Raw genomic sequence first — 21,186 nt, 5'->3', positions numbered from 1 at the left:
TTCATAAAGAATTTAAGATTAATAGATAACTCAATAAATAACCTTCCAAAAATGAATAAGCCAATGACTAAACAAAATATAAAAAGATGTCATGAAAGTTTTCATCTACATTAATGATACAACTAATTCTGTACAATTTAACACAAGGTGAATAATGGCGTTTAATTAAGGTTATACTGCACGGAAACTTTACTAGTGATTTGTTTAAAATGAAAAGCTGCGAACGCGGAAAAATGGGTTTAACAGAAAAAGGTCAATTTCTTACATAATTTTACAAGGTTGGAACGAGTTTTCTGGGTTTTTTCTTCTTCTTTTCTTATAATTTTAAAGAGTTGATTTATTTTCAGGGTATCTTCTTGTTTAGTGTAGTTGTTTTGAAGATATATATTTTTTTTTAGCAAAGAAGGCACTTAGTGATTAAACCTTGAACTTTGTCACCAATCGAATGTTTGTTACATAGTGAATAAGGTTTCATGTTTCCTTCACGTGGTTCAGATCTACCAAAGACTACTGGTAGTCGATGAATTCCTCAACAAAATCTTTAAAGAGAAAGTCGATATTTGTTATTCAAATCGGTAAGGTAACTTTGTTGGCAAATAATTTTTTTTAATATTCTATAATTCATACATTCTGGGTATGTGTGCCGAAGAAAAATATTCATCTCATACAATTGGTTTGTAAAGCCCTCGGTGCGCACGTTTTCATGTTAAGTGTTTCAATACAATGACTTTGATAAATTTTACTATAGGACCGAACATTCAGTTGAAAAAGAAAGTATGCTCGAAAGGGAAAAACGAATTTTAAAATATACTATATTGCTACCTGAATTAGGTGAGAATTTCACAATCCAACAGATCTTTTTTATCGAATACACGATGGTTTAATACGACGACATAAAGATCTTTTATCTGAATCGCGATTGAATAAAGAAAAATGTATGCCGGTTGCAATCATAATGGCACAGTTTTACATGATGCTTGACTTCACTGGTTTCTGTAGTGGCATAGCGCGGGTCTAGAATTTGTGGGGGCACAGGAACTGTATGTGTGCGTTGTGTCTGTGTGCGTGTGTGAGTGTGTGTATGTGTGTGCGCGTGCGTGTGTGCGTGTGTGTGTGTGCGTATGTGTGTGCGCGTGCGTGTGTGCGTGTGTGCGTGTGTGTATGTGTGTGTGCGTGTGTGCACGTGCACGTGCGCGTTCGTGTGTGTATATGTATGAGTAGAGATGGGGGGGGGGGCGACATCGGTCTTACTCGATGAATGAAATGCACATTTTAAAAACCATTAATTGGCGAGAGGGAGAAGCAGGGGGTCGAAGCATCTTCTCTTCCCAACCCTTTCCTTTGCCCCTCTTGTTTCTGCGCCCCTATTGTGTATATTGTTTGCTAATGGCTCGGTGGAGATTCTATGAAGCTTTAACTTTACATGCAATGAACCCGACACACAATATATTTCCGGTCGCAGATTCATCCTACTGTGATATCATTGATTCATGGCTATCAATCTTGAAAAGTCATTAATCGTTCAGTTGGTAGCAACAGATTTAGATTTAATTGAAAAAAGTAGAATGGCATTCAGAATCTGTCATCTTCAAAAAGTCAATAGCTTTTCGCACATAACGAGTTTTTAAAAAGTCATGATTATCAATGTGGCAAATAGAATAGAGATAATATAAATGCTGATTTGATCAACTGCATTTCCCAGTTGTTGTATCGGCTACTGATCACGTACATTTTCTGCGATTCCCATCAATACGCCTTCAATATTTTGGACAACTCCAATATAACACCATCAGCCATCAAGCTAATAAGAAGTTTTAAATCGCAAAAAACGTCTAATAACAGATGGACATATTGATTTAACGACGCAAAATTCCCACAAGTCTAATATCCATTGGCCAACGATGGAAGCAAGTCCACAATCTCCTGTAGAAACACCAACTATAGCTTTCCATCATCGAGTAATCGTTGCATCAGTCCTAGCAGTTTTTACAATAATTGGTCTCTTTGGCAATACTCTTGTTATCGTCTCCGTTATCACCACGAAAAAGCTTCGCACGGTCACCAACATCTTGGTGATCAATCTCGCTTTCGCTGACAATTTGACGTGTTTCGTCTTACCGTTCCAGATCACCGGTCTCCTAAGTCAAACGGGAAGGTACCCGATTCCCGAGATCATCTGTGCAATTGTGGCTGGTGTTGGGTTCACCAGCGTATGCTGTAGCGCATCTACTTTAGTCGCTATCGGTTTCGTCCGCTGGTACGTCATCACCAGATCTATTCGTGGTCATCAAGGTCTCAATACTCCGAGGAATATTGCGATAGTCGTGTTGATCATCTGGATGGTGTCACTTGCACTCGCGAACATACCCCCTGTTCTAGGAGTCGGGACTCTCTGTTATTTCAAATACTACGGCATATGCAGTTTGACCGATACAAACCCACTGGTCTTTGTTAATTTCACCTTTCAGGGCGCTGTCATCATTACTGCCCTGATACTCACCTTGACGTTTTACGGACTGATATTGCGCCACGTTTTGCAACATAATAAGCAGTTCCGAGACAAGTTTGCAGCTGATAAAGCTTCCGATTCAAGCTCAGCAGAAACACAACAGAATAAGGCTTCCTCATCTACATCTCAAGATTTTCGTCCACCCATGATCAAAGCCATCAACCAAAAGGAGATCGAAATCACAAAGAATGTTTTCACGGTTGTCTGTCTCTTCATGATTTGCTTTGTAGCGCAAAGTGTGAACTTTTTAATTCCCGGTGTAAGCCTATTCGCCCTCTATGGCTACATGATATTGATGGCGAACAGCGTGGTCAATCCGATCATTTATGGTCTGAAGCATCCTACCTTTCAAGAGGCTTTCAAGAGAATCCTATGCCGTCGTCGCAGACCGCTCGAGCGTGTCTCGAACTGATTACAAAGAATTCCGTTTAAAGGTAATACAAAGTGTTTTTCAAGGTTTGTTCTTAGTTGTACGTCGTTTAGTATTAAAACAGGCCCAAATCATTTATCGATTGCTGTGAGGCTTTTTCCGTTCGTGATATACTCACAATAAACAAAAATCTTCAAAAAATTACCACTATTTTAGATCAAAATTGTACGGGAAGGAGTTGTAACTCCATAGGTAATTGGGGGAATATTAGGAAGATATTTTCCCTTTTTTTTTGCAACTCCTTCAACTTGTACCAACATAGTGTTTTAGTTTTTTATGTAACAAATCATGAGGTTAGTAGATTTGATTAATAATTGATTAACTAATTTGTTATTTATTCACTCTTTCATATATATTCGTATTTACTAAAAACGTATTTTATAAACACAAACAAAATTGGTATAATTTTTAATATGTCCTGTAAGACATGAACATGTACAGCACTGACTTCTTACCTTATCTGTATCATCATCACAGCGAATCGGATGGGAGAAGGTAGTCGATGCTCTTGGCGTATTTTAATTATTCCTCATACTTCCTTCAGTTTTGTGGAAAAAAAATATACGCTAGATGCCATTATTTTTATTTTTCAGTTCATCGATAATGGTAGGTCACTGTTCCCATTCACAATATTAACATACATACAATTTCGTTAACTATGTCAGAAATTAATAAAGAATTTATGAATAATTGAAAAAATGAATGAATCAAGAACAAACTGAATAAACGAACAAAAAAATATAATTTATCAAAACAGCATCAATCAACCAAATAAATCTAAAATATTAAAATCAAGGTGAATAATGGCATGAACATAATTTGCTGTTATATTGCCAAGAAACTTTAATTATAATGGGTTCAAAATAAAGTGCTTCGAATATGGACTTTAGAAAATAGTTTATAAGCGAATATTAATTTTCCTACAGATTTGTATAAGGATGGAGCGATTTTTGTAATCGTTTAAAGAGATGATTTATTTCAAGAGTATTTGGTCGTTCAGTGTAGTTTTTTTAAAAGTTTGATTGTTCTTTCTTTAACAAAGAGGGGACAAATTAAATAGATATTAAAATCATCACAATTTGATCGTATGTCACACAGTGAACAAGGTCTCATGATTCTTTCACGTTGTTCATATTCAAATGAGACTACTGGTGGTCGATGAGTTCCATAACAATATTTAACAAAACGCAATTTGATCTTGTTTTAATCTAAATCGGTAAGATATCTTTCTTGGCAGAATTTTTGTATAGATATTTAAAAATATTTATTGTGAGTATATATATATCTACCAAAGAAATATGGCAAACTCATACAATAGCGTTTTTAAGCCCTTTGTGCGCACGTGTTTCATGTTCACTGTTTCAAGAATATATGTCTTATTAAATGTTACTATAGGACTCAACATTCAGTTGAAAAAGATGTTTCAAAAGAGAAAACGATTTTACAAACATGATATATTCCTACATGAATCAGGCAAGAGTTCGCTATCCAAGCAGATTTTGTTTATTGAATACACGATGGTTTGATTCGTAGACATAAATATTAGTATCAGAATAGCGATTGAATGAAAAGGCACAACTTTACATAAAGGTGAATTTCGATGGTTTCTGTTGGGGCATAGCGCGGGTCTAGACATTGTGGGGACACTGATACTGTATGTATGTGGACATGTGTGGGTGTGTGTGTGTGTGTGTATGTGTGCGTGTGTGTGTGTGTGTCGGGGTGGCAATACTCGATGGATGAAATACAAATGTGTAAAGCCATCAATTGGCGAGAGGGAGTAGAAGGGGTTCGTAACATCTTCTTACCCCTTTCCTTCGCATCTCTTGTTTCTGCGCCCCTATGTAGGCTATGTGTTTATTGTTTGCTAATGGCTCGGTGGAAGATCAATGAAGCTCTAACTTTACATCTAATGAACCCGACATACAATATATTTCCGGTCGCAGATTCGTCCTAATGTGATATTGATTTATTCATGGCTATCACTCATGGAAAGTCATAAAACTGCACAGTTGGCAACAACTGATTTAAATTGAATTGAAAAGTATTATATCATTCAGAATCTCTTATCTTCAATAAGTCAGGAGCTTTTCGCTCATAACGATATTTAAAATGTCCTGACTATAAATGTGGCAAAGAGAATAGAGATGATATAAATGCTGACTTGATCATCTGTAATTCCCACTTTTTGGATAAGCTACTGATCACGTACATTCCTGCGATCTATCACTGGAAGACGCCTTTAATATTTCGGTCACTTAGAAAATAATACCAGGAGCCATCATGCTAATAGGAAGTTTTAAAGCACAAAGTCATTTAAAAAAAACAGATTGACATATTGATTTGATATACTAAAAAGTCTAATTTCAATTCACCAACGATGGAAGCAAGCACACAATCTTCTGTAGAAGCGCCAACTATAGCTTTCCATCATCGAGTTATCGTTGCATCAGTCCTAGCGGGTTTAGCAATTATCGGCCTCTTTGGCAATACTCTTGTTATCGTCTCCGTCATCACCACGAAGAATCTCCGTACGGTCACCAACATCTTGGTGGTCAATCTCGCTTTCGCTGACATTTTGACGTGTTGCAGCATTCCGTTTCAGATCGCCGGTCTCTTGAGTCAAACGGGAAGGTACCCGATTCCCGAGATCCTCTGTGCAACTGTGGCTGGAGTTGGATACACCAGCGTATGCAGTAGTGTATCTAATTTAGTCGCTATCGGTTTCGTCCGCTGGTACGTCATCACCAGATCTATTCGTGGTCACCAAGGTCTCAATACTCCGAAGAATATCGCGAAAGTCGTGCTGTTTATCTGGATGGAGTCAGTTGCACTCATGATCATACCTCCTGTTCTAGGAGTCGGGACTCTCGGTTATTCAAGATACTACGGCATTTGCACTTTGACGGATACAAACCCACGGGCCTTCGATAATGTCATCTTTCAGGGCGCTGTCATCATTACTGCCCTGATACTCACCTTGGTGTTTTACGGACTGATATTGCGCCACGTTTTGCAACATAATAAGCAGTTCCGAGACAAGTTTGCAGATGATAGAGTTTCCGATTCAAGCTCAGCAGACACACAACAGAAAAAGGCTTCTTTATCTTCCTCTCAAGATTCTCGTCCACCTATGATCAAAGCTATCAACCAAAAGGAGATCGAGATCACAAAGAATGTTTTCACGGTTGTCTGCCTCTTCATGATTTGCTTTGTAGCGCTAGGCGTGAACTCCGTAATTCCCCGGGCAAGCCTGACCATCCTTTATGGCTACATGATCATGATAGCGAACAGCGTGGTCAATCCGATCATCTATGGTCTAAAGCATCCCAACTTTCAAGAGGCTTTCAAGAGAATCATATGCTGTCGTCGCCGACCGCTCGAGCGTGTCTCAAACTGATTACAAAGAAGCCCGATTGCAGGTAATAGTTACAGCGTATTGGCCAAGCTCTTTGAATGTCTTATTAATATGACCACATCAATCACTTTTCCTCATTTAGCTGTAGAATCTAAATGTATTCAAAGGCATCGTTTAACAAATGTTAAATCTGCGATGCATGGCCCTACGTGTTATCAGTGACTGTGGTATATGCCGTTATATTGAAGCCCTAAAAAATTGCGCTTCAAAATGATCATGAAGTGCCTCACAAAAGTAAAAATCTTTGAGTGACCGGTTTTACCATACTCAATTTCCCCCAAGAGACTGTAGTGTTATAAAAAAACGATTTCCAATCTTAAATATCTTGATAATCAGACAGGCGATCGGCTTGTAAAATTCATGGGATTCCTGACTTAAATGATTATAATTATGATTGCAGTATGAACTAAAGCCAGGATTTTCATTCAGACTCTGAGGCAACGTTACCGAGTCACTTTAAAGGCCCACTGCACTACTTGTAGCTACTTGCGCCCTCTGTATAACAAACAATACCCAATCGGTGACCATTGGTCCCCCATGATCCTTTTTTTCTTATATTATTTGAGAGCTGAGTTGATGAGATAACCACCTATCCAGTGACCTTGCAGCGTGGTCTAATCCCTCCTTTACACAAGTACTGATGGGCTTAAGATAGGTGGTGGTTATCTCTCACGCACATATCCCTTTTTATTTTCTTCAAGTTGGCAACATTCCGTTATGATTGATGACTTGGTGTACATAACACCGTAGAACCAATGGAACGACTAAAAGAGGGACCTCAATCCATAGGCGTTTGAAAAAAGGTTTGGCATTAGCGGTTCTTAAAGAGTAATCTTTGGGGTTGCTTGGGATGTTTTGGGGCTTAGAGGTTTAGCGCTCGTTTTCTAAATGTGCCTCGCGAAAATTTTGAGGACTTGAGGAATATTTTTTCTAGAGGGGATTGACCCCTCCCCGTAAACCCATGTTGCAGTGAGGAATGAACCTGTCATCTGCTGTTCACTAAGCTCTGGATGACAGTCTGGATGATTCAAGGAGGGGTTAATAATTATTAGTCCAGATTTAGTTATCTTAAATTTACAAACTATAGTAAATTTCGTCTTGTAACTGTTAGACAAAAAACAGTAGTTATGGACATTTAGAATCGATCAGACCATTAAACATAATTCTGTGTTCATGATATGACGCTTAATACATCTACCATGTCGCTTTATAAAAATATAAACCCGGTCTTCGAACTCCGGCTAGCCCGCACACAATGTGTGCACATTCTCCAGTCCCTGTGGAGCATTCCACCCTGCCCCATTTTAAGACGCTCCCAATAAAGATTAAACTACCGGGTACACATTCAACACTTGGGTGGAGAGAAGCAAATTTCATAAAATGCCTTGCTTCAGTACATAAGTGCCATAGCGGGGATCGAACCCTTGACCTTCGCATCTCCAGTGACTGTTCAAACCACTCGGATAATACTCGTGTACAATAAAAGAAGAAGAAGAAGAATATTATATAACAATGAAGGATATGGGCCGTTTTACTATTCGTTCTTGATATCTATTTATTTTTCCACATTTTCCAAATACAATAACTGAATAATAAAAAACATTTCAAATTAAGATATAAAACAAACAAAAATATGCGAACAATAATAACTTCATGTAAACACGTGATTTATATATTTTTATCGCGATGTTATTATCTTAGCGATGTTATAATGATAGGTAAGCAACATCCAATTTTTAGAAAAGTCACCTCGTATGAGCTCTGATATAGATAGGCCATTAGACGTAGAGAGAACACAGAATTAGCATTAAAGAAACATATGAATGTATATGAGGAAAGGGGAGATACTAATTTAAAAACGGAGAGACAGATACACTATATGAGTGAGACATATTGAGAATAATTTCTGTTCTGTAAGAAAAAAAAGAGGAGAAAATTTAATTTGATGACTAGAATTTTGTATTTCACGAGCCTCACTTCCGTGCATAATTCTAATATTTGTAAAATATTCCTCGTAGTGTTCGCTTATGGCATAGGAGGAAGAGTTATGGCTTTAACTTCATTATTTAATCTTGTTGATCAAATGCGTTACTAAAAGGCGCATTCATTTGGTGTATAATGACTCCGTTTCAATATTAACTTCATATTGCGACAATACTTGCTATTGGTCTTGAGAGATCATTATATTGTAAAAAGCATCAGTCGCGTTCTATTGATATTTTATTTTCATAATTATATGGCTCGTGAAAACCGAAAGGTTTCAAAGAGGTTAATACGATATAAAAAGGGAAATCTATTTGTTTCAAACATCTTCACTTCGTACTGATAACATCCACTACTGACTGTATGTGCGTCTGTTCATGGTTCCATCCGCTGTGGCCAAATCGACGAACATGTACGTGAACAGTTTGTGGAATTACATAGGGAACATTGGTCTTTTTCTAAGAAACGACTTGATTGCCAAAATTGATTGTCAAAACTAGATATGACCAATGGATTTGGATGTTTAGAAAGGATACCAAAATAAGTTTATTTTCATTTTTAGAAATGTGATTCACTTATGCTTTCGAAGTGACGAAATATGATTCAGAGATAAGTAATGACTTTTCATGCTTATTAAAAAAGCAAAGATGGAAACAAGTCCTGAAACCCCCGTCGAATCGTCAACTTTACTATTAGCTTTTCATCATCGAGCTATTGCTTCATTAATCTTGATTGGTCTGGCAATGATGGGTCTTTTTGGTAATGGCCTCGTCATCATTTCGGTCATCATCACGAAGAAGCATCGTACGATCACTAACATCTTGGTGGTCAATCTCGCTTTCGCTGACATTTTGACGTGTTCCAGCTTACCATTCCAAGTCGCTGGTCTCCTAAGTCAAACAGGAAGTATATACCCTCTCGACGAGGCTGTCTGCGCAGTCGATATGCTGCAGTAGGAAACATCACAGTGTGCTGCAGTGTATGTACCCTCGTTGATATTACATTCGTCCGCTGGTACGTCATCACCAGGCCTATATGTGGTCATCGAGATCTCCATACTCCGAAGAAAATCGCCACCGTAGCGGTGATCATCTGGATAGGGTCAGTCGCACTCATGGTCGTACCTCCTCTTCTAGGCATCGGGACACTCGGTTATTCCACATACTACGGCACATGTTCTTTGGCAGATGCAAACGAACTAAACTCGTATTATTCCAGGCTTCAGGGGGTTTTCATTGCTATTGCTCTGGTGCTAACCCTGATGTTTTACACCATGCTTTTGCGCTTTATTTTGCGACACAATAAGCAGTTTCGAGACAAGTACGCGGTTGATGAAGATACCGGTTCAAGCTCAAAAGAGGCACATCCGAAAAGGGCTTCTTCGTCCGTTTCTGTAGGTTCATGTCCACCCATGATCAAGGCCATCAACCAAAAGGAAATTGAGATCACCAAGAATCTCTTCATGGTCGTCTGTGTGTTCATGCTCTGTTTCCTACCCACCCTTGTGAATTACGTCATACCCGGTTCCAGTATATCCACACTGTATACTACGGTGATCCTTATGGCTAACGGCGTAGTCAATCCGATAATCTACGGACTGAAGCATCCTAAATTTCAAAAAGCCTTCAAGAGGAATCCTGCTGCTGACGCAAACATAACATTAACGACTACTCAAAAATCACCGTGTCGCCGCTGAAGCATAGTAGAATACCTCTGAGATTTCACCGATAAGTGACATAAAGATCATAATGCTGTTGCTTGTTGTCTTTTGTTGATGGGTATCTTTGACACCCAATTGTCTCCGCGATGATCTCCTGGTAGCTTTTTCTGTAGGTACACTAACATGTTGGGCCCGCAGTCCATGAGGCAAAAAGTGTTGGTGGCGTTGACACCTTGAAAAATTATCAGAAGGTTCACCCGACCGCCAGCAAACGGAACACTGGTATCTGGCAACATTTTTAATAATAATGAAATAATAATGAAAATAATGTTGAATGTGTATACAGCGCTCATATCCACCATGTAAGGTGCTCAAGACAAGAATACCGTTTTAGTGCTCGCAGCATTCAAGGAATTCCTTCCTGCCGTTACCCGTTTAACACCTGGGTGAAGTGTGACAAATGTAGATTAAAGTCTTGACAAAGGACATTAGTGCCGCGGCGAACCCTGTGGTCGTCAATGCGACGACGTCGCCACTAGTCCAAGACACATCTACCATTTGTGTGTTTCCATCTCCTTGGCTGTCGTTCTACTGGGCTAGCTGTCTCAAAACGATCGAAAAGGGTATACGAATTAATTCATGGCGGCTAGAAGTTGATGGTGGCCATTGTAATAAAGCATATACAAGCTTTTGTTATGATCGACTTCATCTTCGTGGACAGCTGAGGGTAAACGGTTAGAAATGGAATGAAAGGTCTCAAGGACGAAATGGTGTTTTAATTTCCTGGTACTCTCTATTTTAATGGTCTGTTTCGTCTGCTTTCTCTTTGTAGAGTGAGGAGCATTTAAATGCGTGTTCTACTGTCTCCCCGTCCCCGAGTCCGCTGGTTGGTGGAAGATATACATGAGGGGTGCCCTTGTCTCTGTCACTGTTGTTGAGCTTTGCTTGCCCAATTACGATAAATTTGCTCATCCTTTTAACCTAAAGTGTGTCCCATGAAGTCTTTAGAACTAACCGTCAGCCCTATAAGATCATCTAGTCATTCCGATATTATGAAATGGATTTTAAGATACCAAATTTTATTTAGAAACAATATTCGCCTATACGCCCGTTGCACACGAGATGTCATTTGGCTGACGTAGGATGCCGTCAGCTACCCGTTGCTGTCGGAGGCGTCATAATAAGAGTGTTATTGGATGCAAAATGAAAATTGCAGTAATGGCGTTGAATCACTGTCATATTGGCTAATTGTCTTCACGGGTTCAATTAGCGCAGGTTATAACGTAATCGAAATGACGCTTCGTGTGAAGGGCCATTTGTCACTGAGGGGCGCGAAATTGTATCGTCTGACCCAACTGGACTAAGTTGAGGATGATGCTGATTTGTAAAGATTTCAAACATGAGGGACCAAAGACGAATTTGATCAAGGCATAATTGTATTCCAGGAAATATAGTTTCGAGGGGAAATTGAAGTGAACAATTAAAGAAAATCTTTTGAACGAATTAAGAAATCTAAATTGTGCCGGTTAAAATTTTAGGTCTATATCTTGATTTGGCCATACTACAAATAATCGCCTTGGTTGTCAGGCTAGTACAGAATTGTTGTGTATTATCATAGGAACACTTAGATCTTTCTCCTCGGGAATCTGGATTTTGGCGAGGCCGAAAAACTATTCGAATTTAGGGATGGGGAAGTACAGACAGATGAAAAAGAGAAAAGAGAGAATTGAAATTGAAAGAGAATGATATCCTGCTCGTTATAACAGAAGCGTCGCAAGAGGGGATGTTTGGGTTAAGAAATCGAAATCTGTAAAGGCTCTCGGTAAACACATAACTTATGACCTTTTTCCATATTAGTAAACATAAACATCTGATTTTAAATATACCCTGTCGGCAAATACATTTTTGGTCTGACACCCTTTTACTCAAAATAGTCAAGCACCGCAAAGATCAGTTTTAACTTATTTTCTGAAAACATGCACTTTTATGCTTTTCATCACTATTCATTAGCTTTTTTTTGTACATTGTTAGGTTTTTTAAATAATTAACTTGACTTGAATAGATAATTTCTAGGATGAAGAATGTTGTGAACTTTTTATATGTCGAATAGATTCAGTTGAATGCAATATATGGTTCATATAATGCTCGTAGGTTATGGGTTACTATCAGAAAAAAAGAGAGAGTTGTATTATGATTAATGGAGCCTACCGAAATCATGATGCTAGCAAATGTTTAAAAATAGCAAGCATTTCAAAACAACGATTTGCTTTATTGCAGTTAAGTGCCTCACCGGGATAACTGGCAATTCAGTGACTAAAATGAATGATTTTGCTTTCATCAAGTATTTCTTTGATTTTTTTTTTCTTTCAAGACCCTCTTGTAATCTTTCGGATATTTTCTGTACTTAATTTTTCTGATTTTTTTTTTGGCGGCGACGTCGCTAGAGGAATGAGGTGTTGTGGGGAGGTGGTAAAATCCCCCTTACGTTTTCTGTAGGAAAATTTTATGTATGATAGGTCGTCATCAAATTTTAATAATTGCCTGCCGTTCCTTTCTTCTTGCTTTTTTTTCTTGTTGGGTCAAAAATATGAATATTCTTAGGCAAATAATTGTCAAACATCACCCACTCCCTATTCCAAATGGTCTAGCGACTTCACATTTGTATATTTCGCAACATATCAATAGCAGCACTAAAAAGGTCACTGAATCGTACTTTTCTTTCGTTTTGTTCCTAATGTATGTTAGAAAATTTCAGGCAAGATGGGAAAGAGTATTTCATGTAATATAGGCTTATTATGTGCATATATTGAAAGAGGAATTACATCTATGGCCGTTTATGTTTACTGGCTGCATTTCAAACAATGGCAAAACTACATTTAAAATAAAAATGTTACAAGGTTATCTTGATATCCTAACGTCTATGGTCGAAGACCATTTTTTTTTTAAACGTGGCACACAAACAAAAGTAAGGAAAAACACAAAATTACTTAATATACATGTATTCTTATCCAAATAAATGTAGTGCACAAATAGAGCTTTTAATATTAAAAATATCACGAATTATATAAACAACTTTTCTTTTCTTTGAGATGAATTTGCTTTGATATAATTCAAAAACCCTAAATATATATATTACTTGTGTCATCTAGTTATTGATTGCATACATATTGTAAATGTATGTGACTATGTTTCTTTTGTGTCGATGAATATTGATTATCAACATTAAATTATTTATTCTATATATATTTTATGGCGACTTCAAATCTTTACTAAAAAACGCACCACTTTGGCCTTAAAGATTAAACTGTATTTTGTCCTTACTTACATTATTTTTTTTGACCATGTTAGTTATATTTCTACAATGTCAGTTACTATGTTAAAGTTAGTCATTTTAGTAGTTATAAGATTTGTATACTTCTCTTCGTTGATTTCTTTGTGTGATTATATTTCTCTTGTCATTCATGCTTGTACATCAAATAGAGAAAGTTTGATTATTATGCGCTCTATAAATATTTAATATTATCATGATATCACTTGGGTATTCTAGTTGCTGTTCAGCTCATATAATTCAACATTTGGAAATATAGATAGGGTATTTGTTAGAGAATATCCTATTGGCTGAAAAGGTGTCATGTGACAATGAAAAAAAATTATATGCACAAGCATTTATTGTAACAGAAACCTTTTTTTGCACGGTTAAAGACGCACAAAAAATTAATTAGACTGCGCATCCATTCTTTGCATTATCTTAGCTGTGCGTATCTGATGCAAAGGCAACATAAATTTAATTGGGAAGGCCTTCCTCCAAAGGATCAAAAATACCTTATATTTTACTTAACAAATATTGAATGTATTTCGTTGTTCAATATATCATATATTCACCTCCAAAGTTCTGAATGTATCGGTTCACATATTTTGTTAATATAGAACGCCAGGGCATGCAATATTTGTATAATATACAATATGTATATTAGAGTGATTGTGATAAAGTCTGTCAAAATGTATTATGCACTGGTTCAATTCAGTATGCTGCAATGTAACACACTTTCAATAAATGGTATTTTGATCACTATGAAGAAGATCGAGTTGATCCTTATTTTGTTCATTGTATGTCATTCATGTTTAATCTTTAATTATCAAAGTACATATACTCTCTAAATGCCCTCATATTCAACATATGACAAGAAGTATGATAACAAAAATTTATTTCAAAGGCATGAACAGAGCATTTACATTTATTACAATAATTGATAGTATGACCATTTGCTCATCGTAACATCCAGGTTTCAGGATCACACATAATTCGCTCAATATCAATGATATAAGCAGAACAAGCATTCAAAAACCTGGGCAGACGTGTGAATCTGACATGTTTTGGGAAGAGATCAATGCTCCATCTTACTAATATACATTTGCTTCACTTATCATAATTATTAAATGGAAATTCATAACGTTTCACACCAGAATATAACATATCAGACATTTTAAATGGTCCCCAAGATATTTTCTTTTTACAGACTCAAACTGAGAGTAAAATTTGTTAGCATGATCTGCATGTCTGAGAGTGGATGGAAACCTCAATGAATTCTCCCTATCACATATATAGCCGATATTAACCAATATTTGCTCCTGATTCTGATATTTGAATCGAATTGAATTTTATTCACCGTTTTCATTTAAAAAAATGCAAAACCACTTTCATAAACACATATCAAAGATGAAGACTCTGGGACAACTTCTGAGGAGTGTTTCACAAAGACTCTGGCAGATCGACTAAAGTTGGACTTGAACTATGACAGGCTACTCACGCCACTCACGCCACTGTATACTCTCACCATTTATTGCCATTGGTCTTTCAAGGGACGTACAAATCGTGGTAAAAAAATGTAGATTCTGTAGATTTGTGACGTCCCTTGAGAGACCGATGGTAAGAGCAAGCAGTGGCATGAATGGCCTGTCATAGTTCAAGTCCAACTTAAGTTTATCTTAGTCTTTGTGAAACACCCCCTGGTCTACCTTCATCACTTGTAATCCTTTCCTTCTTAATTATTTTGCCAAGTTTTGACTTTCAATTTTCGTTGATTTTTAATACTTCTTTGTCACAGATTGTCCTCATGACCAACTTCAAGAATGTCCATCTAGCATAAGGAAGACTTTCTTTTTGATAGGATGAATGCCTCTCTTGATATATAGTCCATGGCCACCAATATAAAAGGTGTGCATGGAGGATTATAATCATGAGAACCCTTCCCAGCAACTTAGCTGATTTCCATTTTAAAAAATAGAGCATCACAATTGGTGGAATTCAGAGAGCTATATGCATTATGAAGAATTACCAGGAGTACATCACAGTTCAACAACAAATTCATCAAACTTTGTTTTTGTCACCATGACCAGAATGTCCTGCTGCAAGTCTCAAACGATGCGATTCCTGATAGTTCCGATCTCATCGATTTCACATTCAACGACATCACCACGCTGTGAATAAAAGAGAAGAGGAATAATGATAAGAATTTCACATATTCTGATTTATCCATCTGTAATTTGTCTTCTTATAATGTGTACAAATGTTTTGCCATTGCCAAATTTCCTTTTCTTTCTTTGAAACGTCTTAATACTCTTACAAATTTTCATACTGGTACATTTTATTTATATTTGCTGTATTTCGACTGAAACAAAATCTACAAATTTACCTGAACAAACAGGCTACCAAAAATTAAATCAGCAATACCAGCTTTTTAAGAATAGCAGATAATAGACAGAAATGGAGGGCCATGACCTGTCCTGGCACTTGATGACATAATAGGAGATTCCAAACTGGTTTTTGAAGGGGGCATAGGCAGACCATGTCTTTCACCCCCCCCCCCCCCCCATAAGTTCAGCTATTTAAATTCATTTCATCTTTATCATTATCTCATCAGATTAAACCTCTATAATCATCACTTTCATAACTGTTGTATCTGTAATCAAACTAGAATGGTTCAGGGAAAGGAATTGTCCATTTTCCTCTTCAGAATTTCCTACTTACAAATCAAAGAATATTTCCCCCACTAATCAAGATTCAAGTTTGTCTGTCCATATGTAATGAAAAGAATTGTTTCCATTGATGCTACATGCAAATTTGAAATTTGAAACAAAATATGGTATTGTGTGCACAGAGTCTGAACGGCATTAAAATTGTGTTGCAGTACGACAACAACAAAATTTAGTGTCCAAAAATTAGACACCAACCGTGAATACCACTGTCATTATCAGGAGAGTTTGGCCAATTCGGTTTTGGTTGGACAAGCACCAAACATAAGAATATAAGCCATGTTGTGAACAAATGCAACCAGGTTGGCCAAACTCTGTGTATAGATGGCTTTGGTGGTGGTAACCAGAGCCATCTATACACAGAGTTTGGCCAACCCAGTTCAAGTTGGACACAATATAGCGACTATTGCTTTATTGGACAAGCATAAAACAAAAGAATATACGCCATGTTGTGACCAACTGAAACCAAATTAGCCAAACTCTATGTATAAATGGCTCTGGTGGTAACTGCAGTGCAGCGCCCTCTCAGAGCTCAAAATGCCAATTGGCTGATTCTAAGGTACCTTTAGATAGACAGGGTCTGGCTTCCTGAAGACACCCACACCTGGGGGCGTTCCCGTTAAGATGATGTCACCAGGAGTCAATGTTATAAATCTAAAAGGGGGGGGGAATGAATGAAATGAGCAAGTGACATAAAAATGTGGAAGAAGGATAAGACCATCTCTCTTGAATCTTGGTTAAAAAAAACCTCATAAAAGCTCATTCACATCTGCCACGATTAACCACTGAGGCTTACCACAGGGGTTTTTGAAAAACATTATGTTTCCCACTTTCAAATCTTCTGCCAAATAGATAAATGAGAACACATGTAAGGTTACCAAAGGACCTTGGCTGCACACAGCTATTTTTTTCCTTCTAATTTGCCATTCCTGACTTGCACAAAAAATCAAGACATTTTACTCTGGCATATGACAATGAGAATAAAACTCAAGTGGACCTTTTCATTTGCCATATATCTTTGATTGAAATAATTGTATAAAATAAGAAATGTGATGAAGCAGTTCTATCTACCGGTACACGATTCCCGCACTTTCAATTAGACTGAATATCTAACCGTGATAAATGTAACCATGTAGTATAAAGATATTTTCCCTTGTCACCCTTCGAATGAAACCAAAATAAACTAAAATAAATAATCAGACTTGCAGTTTTATACATCAGTCACATCGCTCAAATCTACACCAACTCTTGGACATTCCTGGTAATTTTTAAGTTTTGTTCATTCATTCATTTTTTTTGTCAGTCTGGTGTTGTTCTTATTGGAGTGACTGTAGTATTAAATATCATTTCATGTATGTAAAATATACTTTCTTCTGACTTACTGTGAAATAAATTGTATGAGGGAAGCAGTCTTGAAGATCAATTGCTCTGTGTTACTCTCCTGCATGGTTTCTCCATTGACTCTGCATCTCAGTCCTAGCTTGTGAGGGTCTGTCAAGAGAGAGAGAAAGAGAGAGAAGGAGAGACAAAGAGAAAACAAGTAGATCTAGGGCCATTTCATAAGGTTGAGACGAAAATATAAAATATGGTACGAGTTACTCTAACCCCTTAGCAGTTCAGTTTTGCCTTGTAGTGATAATTTACAGTATATTTGGATCCAGAATGCCATAAATTACACAAAGGACATGCACAGAAAGACAACAATATCACACAAATATGCGAGTCCATTTTTAATGTTCTAGTGTACCTTATAGCATTCATAGATAACGATTCAAATTTAAAATATGCATTCAAGTCTCTAAATTACTTCTACCACATATTTTTAAAGTTTATTCAAGATACTGATTCACCATTTCTTTAACCAATGTTTATTGTTATGGTAACTTGTTATTGTATGTAGACACCTAAAAGAAATAAATATTTCCGGTCATATGAATACAAATTTAGATGTTTTGGGAATTTGGGATATTAGTACATAACACATACATTTTTTTACACACTTCCCCATCAACATCTAGGAGATTGAAAATAGCAACCCCCCCCCCCCCCCCCCCAACCTGAACCTCCCAAATCTACATGTATTTATTCTATGAAAATATCACTATGGGCACGATCTCGGGGGAAAATGGTTATACCTGAAAGAGCGTCAGGTGTGACAATGGCAGGACCAAGAGGACAGAAGTCATCCATCGTTTTACCCAGAAGCCATTGCTTTCCGTTCTTTTGCATCTGCCAATCCCTAGCGCTGACGTCGTGTGCAACGGTGTATCCAAATACATGGTTCATGGCATCTGCCTCCTAAACAGTGGAGGAAAAAAATACATGAAAATAATAATTAGCTACAAACATTTTCAGATTTCCAGAATCTATAATCAGTGCCTTTTTTAGTTTGTGGAGCTTGAGCTCCCCCCCCCCCCCCAAAAAAAACAACAACAAAAGGAATAGTGTAGGACACATGTTGAAAATCAATACAAGCTCTCCACACCAAAGAAATAATAATAATAATGATAATAATAATGGTATAAAACAATGAACAATAATACTAATAATGCTACGATTTAATAAATAAATAAATAGAAACAAAATATTCTTCTAGGACAATTACTGATGTGAATGATAAAATTATGACAGTGCATGGACTAATATGTAAAGCTGAATTCTGGTCATTCTACTGAATAGTTAAGGAAATTGTTGTATTTAGAAAGGTTGATAACAAATGTTCCCAAGAATTAATGTTTTGAGAGGTTCTCTGACAAGCAACAAAAAAAAACTTCTTCAAATTAAATGTGAATTTAAAGATATTAAAGCATGCCACCTTGGTTTTTGCCATAGGAGGTCAATGCCCCCCCCCCCCCAACCATTCATAGAAGGCTTACGTGACAACCATATTATATCATAATAAAATGCCGATTGCCTACCTTTATGTTCTTGCCGCCCTTCCCGATAACCACCGTCAACTCGACCTCCCAGTCGAGAGCCTCTGTGAGCTCAGGATAGGCGACATCATCGTTAGGACCTATGATAGCGCTGGCAAACTTGCTGAAGATGACTGGCTCGGTAGGGATGGGGTAGTTCTGTTCTGTGCAGTGGTCTCGATAGTTCATGCCGATACAAAGCACTTTCTGAGGGTTCGTGATGGGGGACAAGAGTTTAACGTCTGCCCTCTTCACAACGCGCCGATCTGAAGACTCAACGACACTGTGAATCATGCATAAAGTGACAGACAGGCAGAATTTTGAGGATCAGGTATACATGTATATATATATATGAGAGATGAATATTGGCCTAAATGGTTAGACCAAGTAGAAAAAATGATTATCAGACAATGTGAATAGTAGATGTACAGTATATGGGAATAGACGAAATGGGAAGCAGACTATTTGTAGACCAAACAGCAATAAATCCCAGAAACATTCTTTTAATGTACAATCTCCCTCTACACAGGCATACAGTCTACAGAAAAGGAAAATTAACACTTAAATAAAATCTTGATGGTATGCAGAGCTGGGGAGTTCTTCTTGGAGGAAGATTTTTGTTCTTTTAGGGGCGATAGTGATAATAAAGTCTTTTTTTGTTTGTTTACTCAACATCCCCCCCCCCCCTTGGGCAAAATCTGTTTTTACTCAACATCCACATAACCCCCCCCCCCCCCTTGAGGAACTTTTTTTTTTACTTAACACCACCCGTACCCCCCCCCCCCCCCCATGACCAAAATAATAACAATATTTGATACAAGTACATGGAGTGGTTAAGGCCTTACAGTCAAATACGGCCTCATTATTTATTGGCCAAAAATTGGTAGAATGGAATGGATTTCTCAGGCCATGGCATGTTGGCCAAAAAATGATATGAGAAACGATCAGGTCATCGTGGGTTTTGGGGTCATATAAAAAGATGATTATCTTCACGTCAATACGATAAATCCACTGTAAAATAATAAGAGTTCAGCAATTACTTGTGTGCCTTTTGTAAGAGATCCGCCCCGCCTTCAATCAGCTTCAAAGTGGTGTCTGGAATCGTCTGATCAGAGCCGCAGAGATCTACAAATTCACCACCGGCTTCTACCTCCACTCCCACCCTGGACTTGCCCGACTCCTCGAACTGGACGAACCGCATACTGGCTAAGAATCTGCGACAAATAGTGATGGGTTGGTTCTGGAGTGTCGAAGTCAAACTATGGTTTGGAATGGATTTTAACGCTGACGTAACTTGCCGAAGTTGGTTAAACATTTAGGGAGGCGTGTGCTGCACGAGCAAGTTGTAAACAGTTTAGAGTCAGTCAGCGGACCTCGATCCCCGACTCAGCTGATCACCTGATATATTATATTTGTAAGAGTCTACAAATATAGTCTTCCTTCCAGTCCTCATGTTTAATACATGGCGACTGGAATGTAGACTAGATTCTATATACTAGGAGTCGGTGTAGTGGGGGTGGGGGGAGGGAGGGTCGCCTTTCGAATACTTTTCAAAAGTTGTTAGAATTTATACTTATATTTTATTCTAAGCTATATATGTAGAGTTTGTACTAATAAAAATATGATTACAACTGTGAGAATAATTTTACAATGTAATTCCGATGGGAGGGGGGAGGGGTAAAAAGATGTTTTAAATGCATTTTTGTATTTATCTTTCTTTACTTTATTTTGTTCTGTTTTTTTAAACATATTTACTTATTAATTAATTTATTTATTCATTTTCTATATCTGAAAAGATATATAATCTTGCCTTTAAATCAATAAAACAAATAAAATAAAATGTTATAAATATGTTTCAATAATTTCCTCAAGTCAAACGAGAGATTGAACCATTTGGCATCGGGTAACAGGAGAGTTGGGGAGGGTATTATATAGGCGAGAGGAAGGCGGCATGTAAGATCTCTCCTTACTTTTTGGCCGAGGTAAGACAGAAATAGGCCGCTGAAGATGTTCATAACTACTTGGTATGACACTAGTATCACATACTTTATTAAATAGTTTTGCTATATACCTCTGGCAGCAGTCACCTTTTCACAGTTTAAGCACATTACGTATGTGGTTGTACGCCATTTGTGTATTGTGGTAATTATCCCCACCCCGCCGCCCCCCTCCCCCCCGGCCCCCCCCCCCCCCTCCATAATGAAAGGGACAAAAACGCTCACAGAGAATATTATTTTT

General features: G+C 37.5%; 4 protein-coding genes across 4 annotated transcripts; 3 read left to right on the top strand and 1 right to left on the bottom strand.

Moving 5' to 3' along the window:
- Positions 1-1,901: 1,901 nt before the first annotated feature.
- On the top strand, positions 1,902-2,921 carry LOC105445362 (rhodopsin, GQ-coupled-like). The gene has a single exon (XM_011680833.2). It carries the CDS (start codon positions 1,902-1,904, stop codon positions 2,919-2,921), a length of 1,020 nt encoding a protein of 339 aa, XP_011679135.2.
- Positions 2,922-5,319: 2,398 nt separating this feature from the next.
- LOC582234 (rhodopsin, GQ-coupled-like) lies at positions 5,320-6,339 on the top strand. Its single transcript, XM_782194.2, has one exon. It carries the CDS (start codon positions 5,320-5,322, stop codon positions 6,337-6,339), a length of 1,020 nt encoding a protein of 339 aa, XP_787287.2.
- A 2,747-nt stretch (positions 6,340-9,086) lies between these two features.
- LOC763451 (rhodopsin, GQ-coupled-like) lies at positions 9,087-10,036 on the top strand. Its single transcript, XM_001199434.2, has 2 exons — positions 9,087-9,167; positions 9,206-10,036. The coding sequence occupies exons 1-2, from the start codon at positions 9,087-9,089 to the stop codon at positions 10,034-10,036; spliced, it is 912 nt and encodes a 303-aa protein (XP_001199434.2).
- A 2,965-nt stretch (positions 10,037-13,001) lies between these two features.
- On the bottom strand, positions 13,002-20,363 carry LOC763463 (fumarylacetoacetate hydrolase domain-containing protein 2). The gene is made up of 6 exons (XM_001199448.4): positions 19,989-20,363; positions 18,952-19,231; positions 18,169-18,331; positions 17,416-17,524; positions 16,597-16,687; positions 13,002-15,478 (listed from the first exon to the last, which is right to left on the bottom strand). The coding sequence occupies exons 1-6, from the start codon at positions 20,261-20,263 to the stop codon at positions 15,416-15,418; spliced, it is 981 nt and encodes a 326-aa protein (XP_001199448.3). The 5' UTR covers positions 20,264-20,363; the 3' UTR covers positions 13,002-15,415.
- Between the last annotated feature and the right edge of the window lie 823 nt (positions 20,364-21,186).

The sequence above is a fragment of the Strongylocentrotus purpuratus genome, unplaced genomic scaffold (assembly GCF_000002235.5).
Source record: "Strongylocentrotus purpuratus isolate Spur 01 unplaced genomic scaffold, Spur_5.0 spur5_scaffold_15, whole genome shotgun sequence".
Lineage (NCBI taxonomy): Eukaryota > Metazoa > Echinodermata > Echinoidea > Camarodonta > Strongylocentrotidae > Strongylocentrotus > Strongylocentrotus purpuratus.
This window is presented reverse-complemented; position numbering and strand designations above follow the sequence as displayed.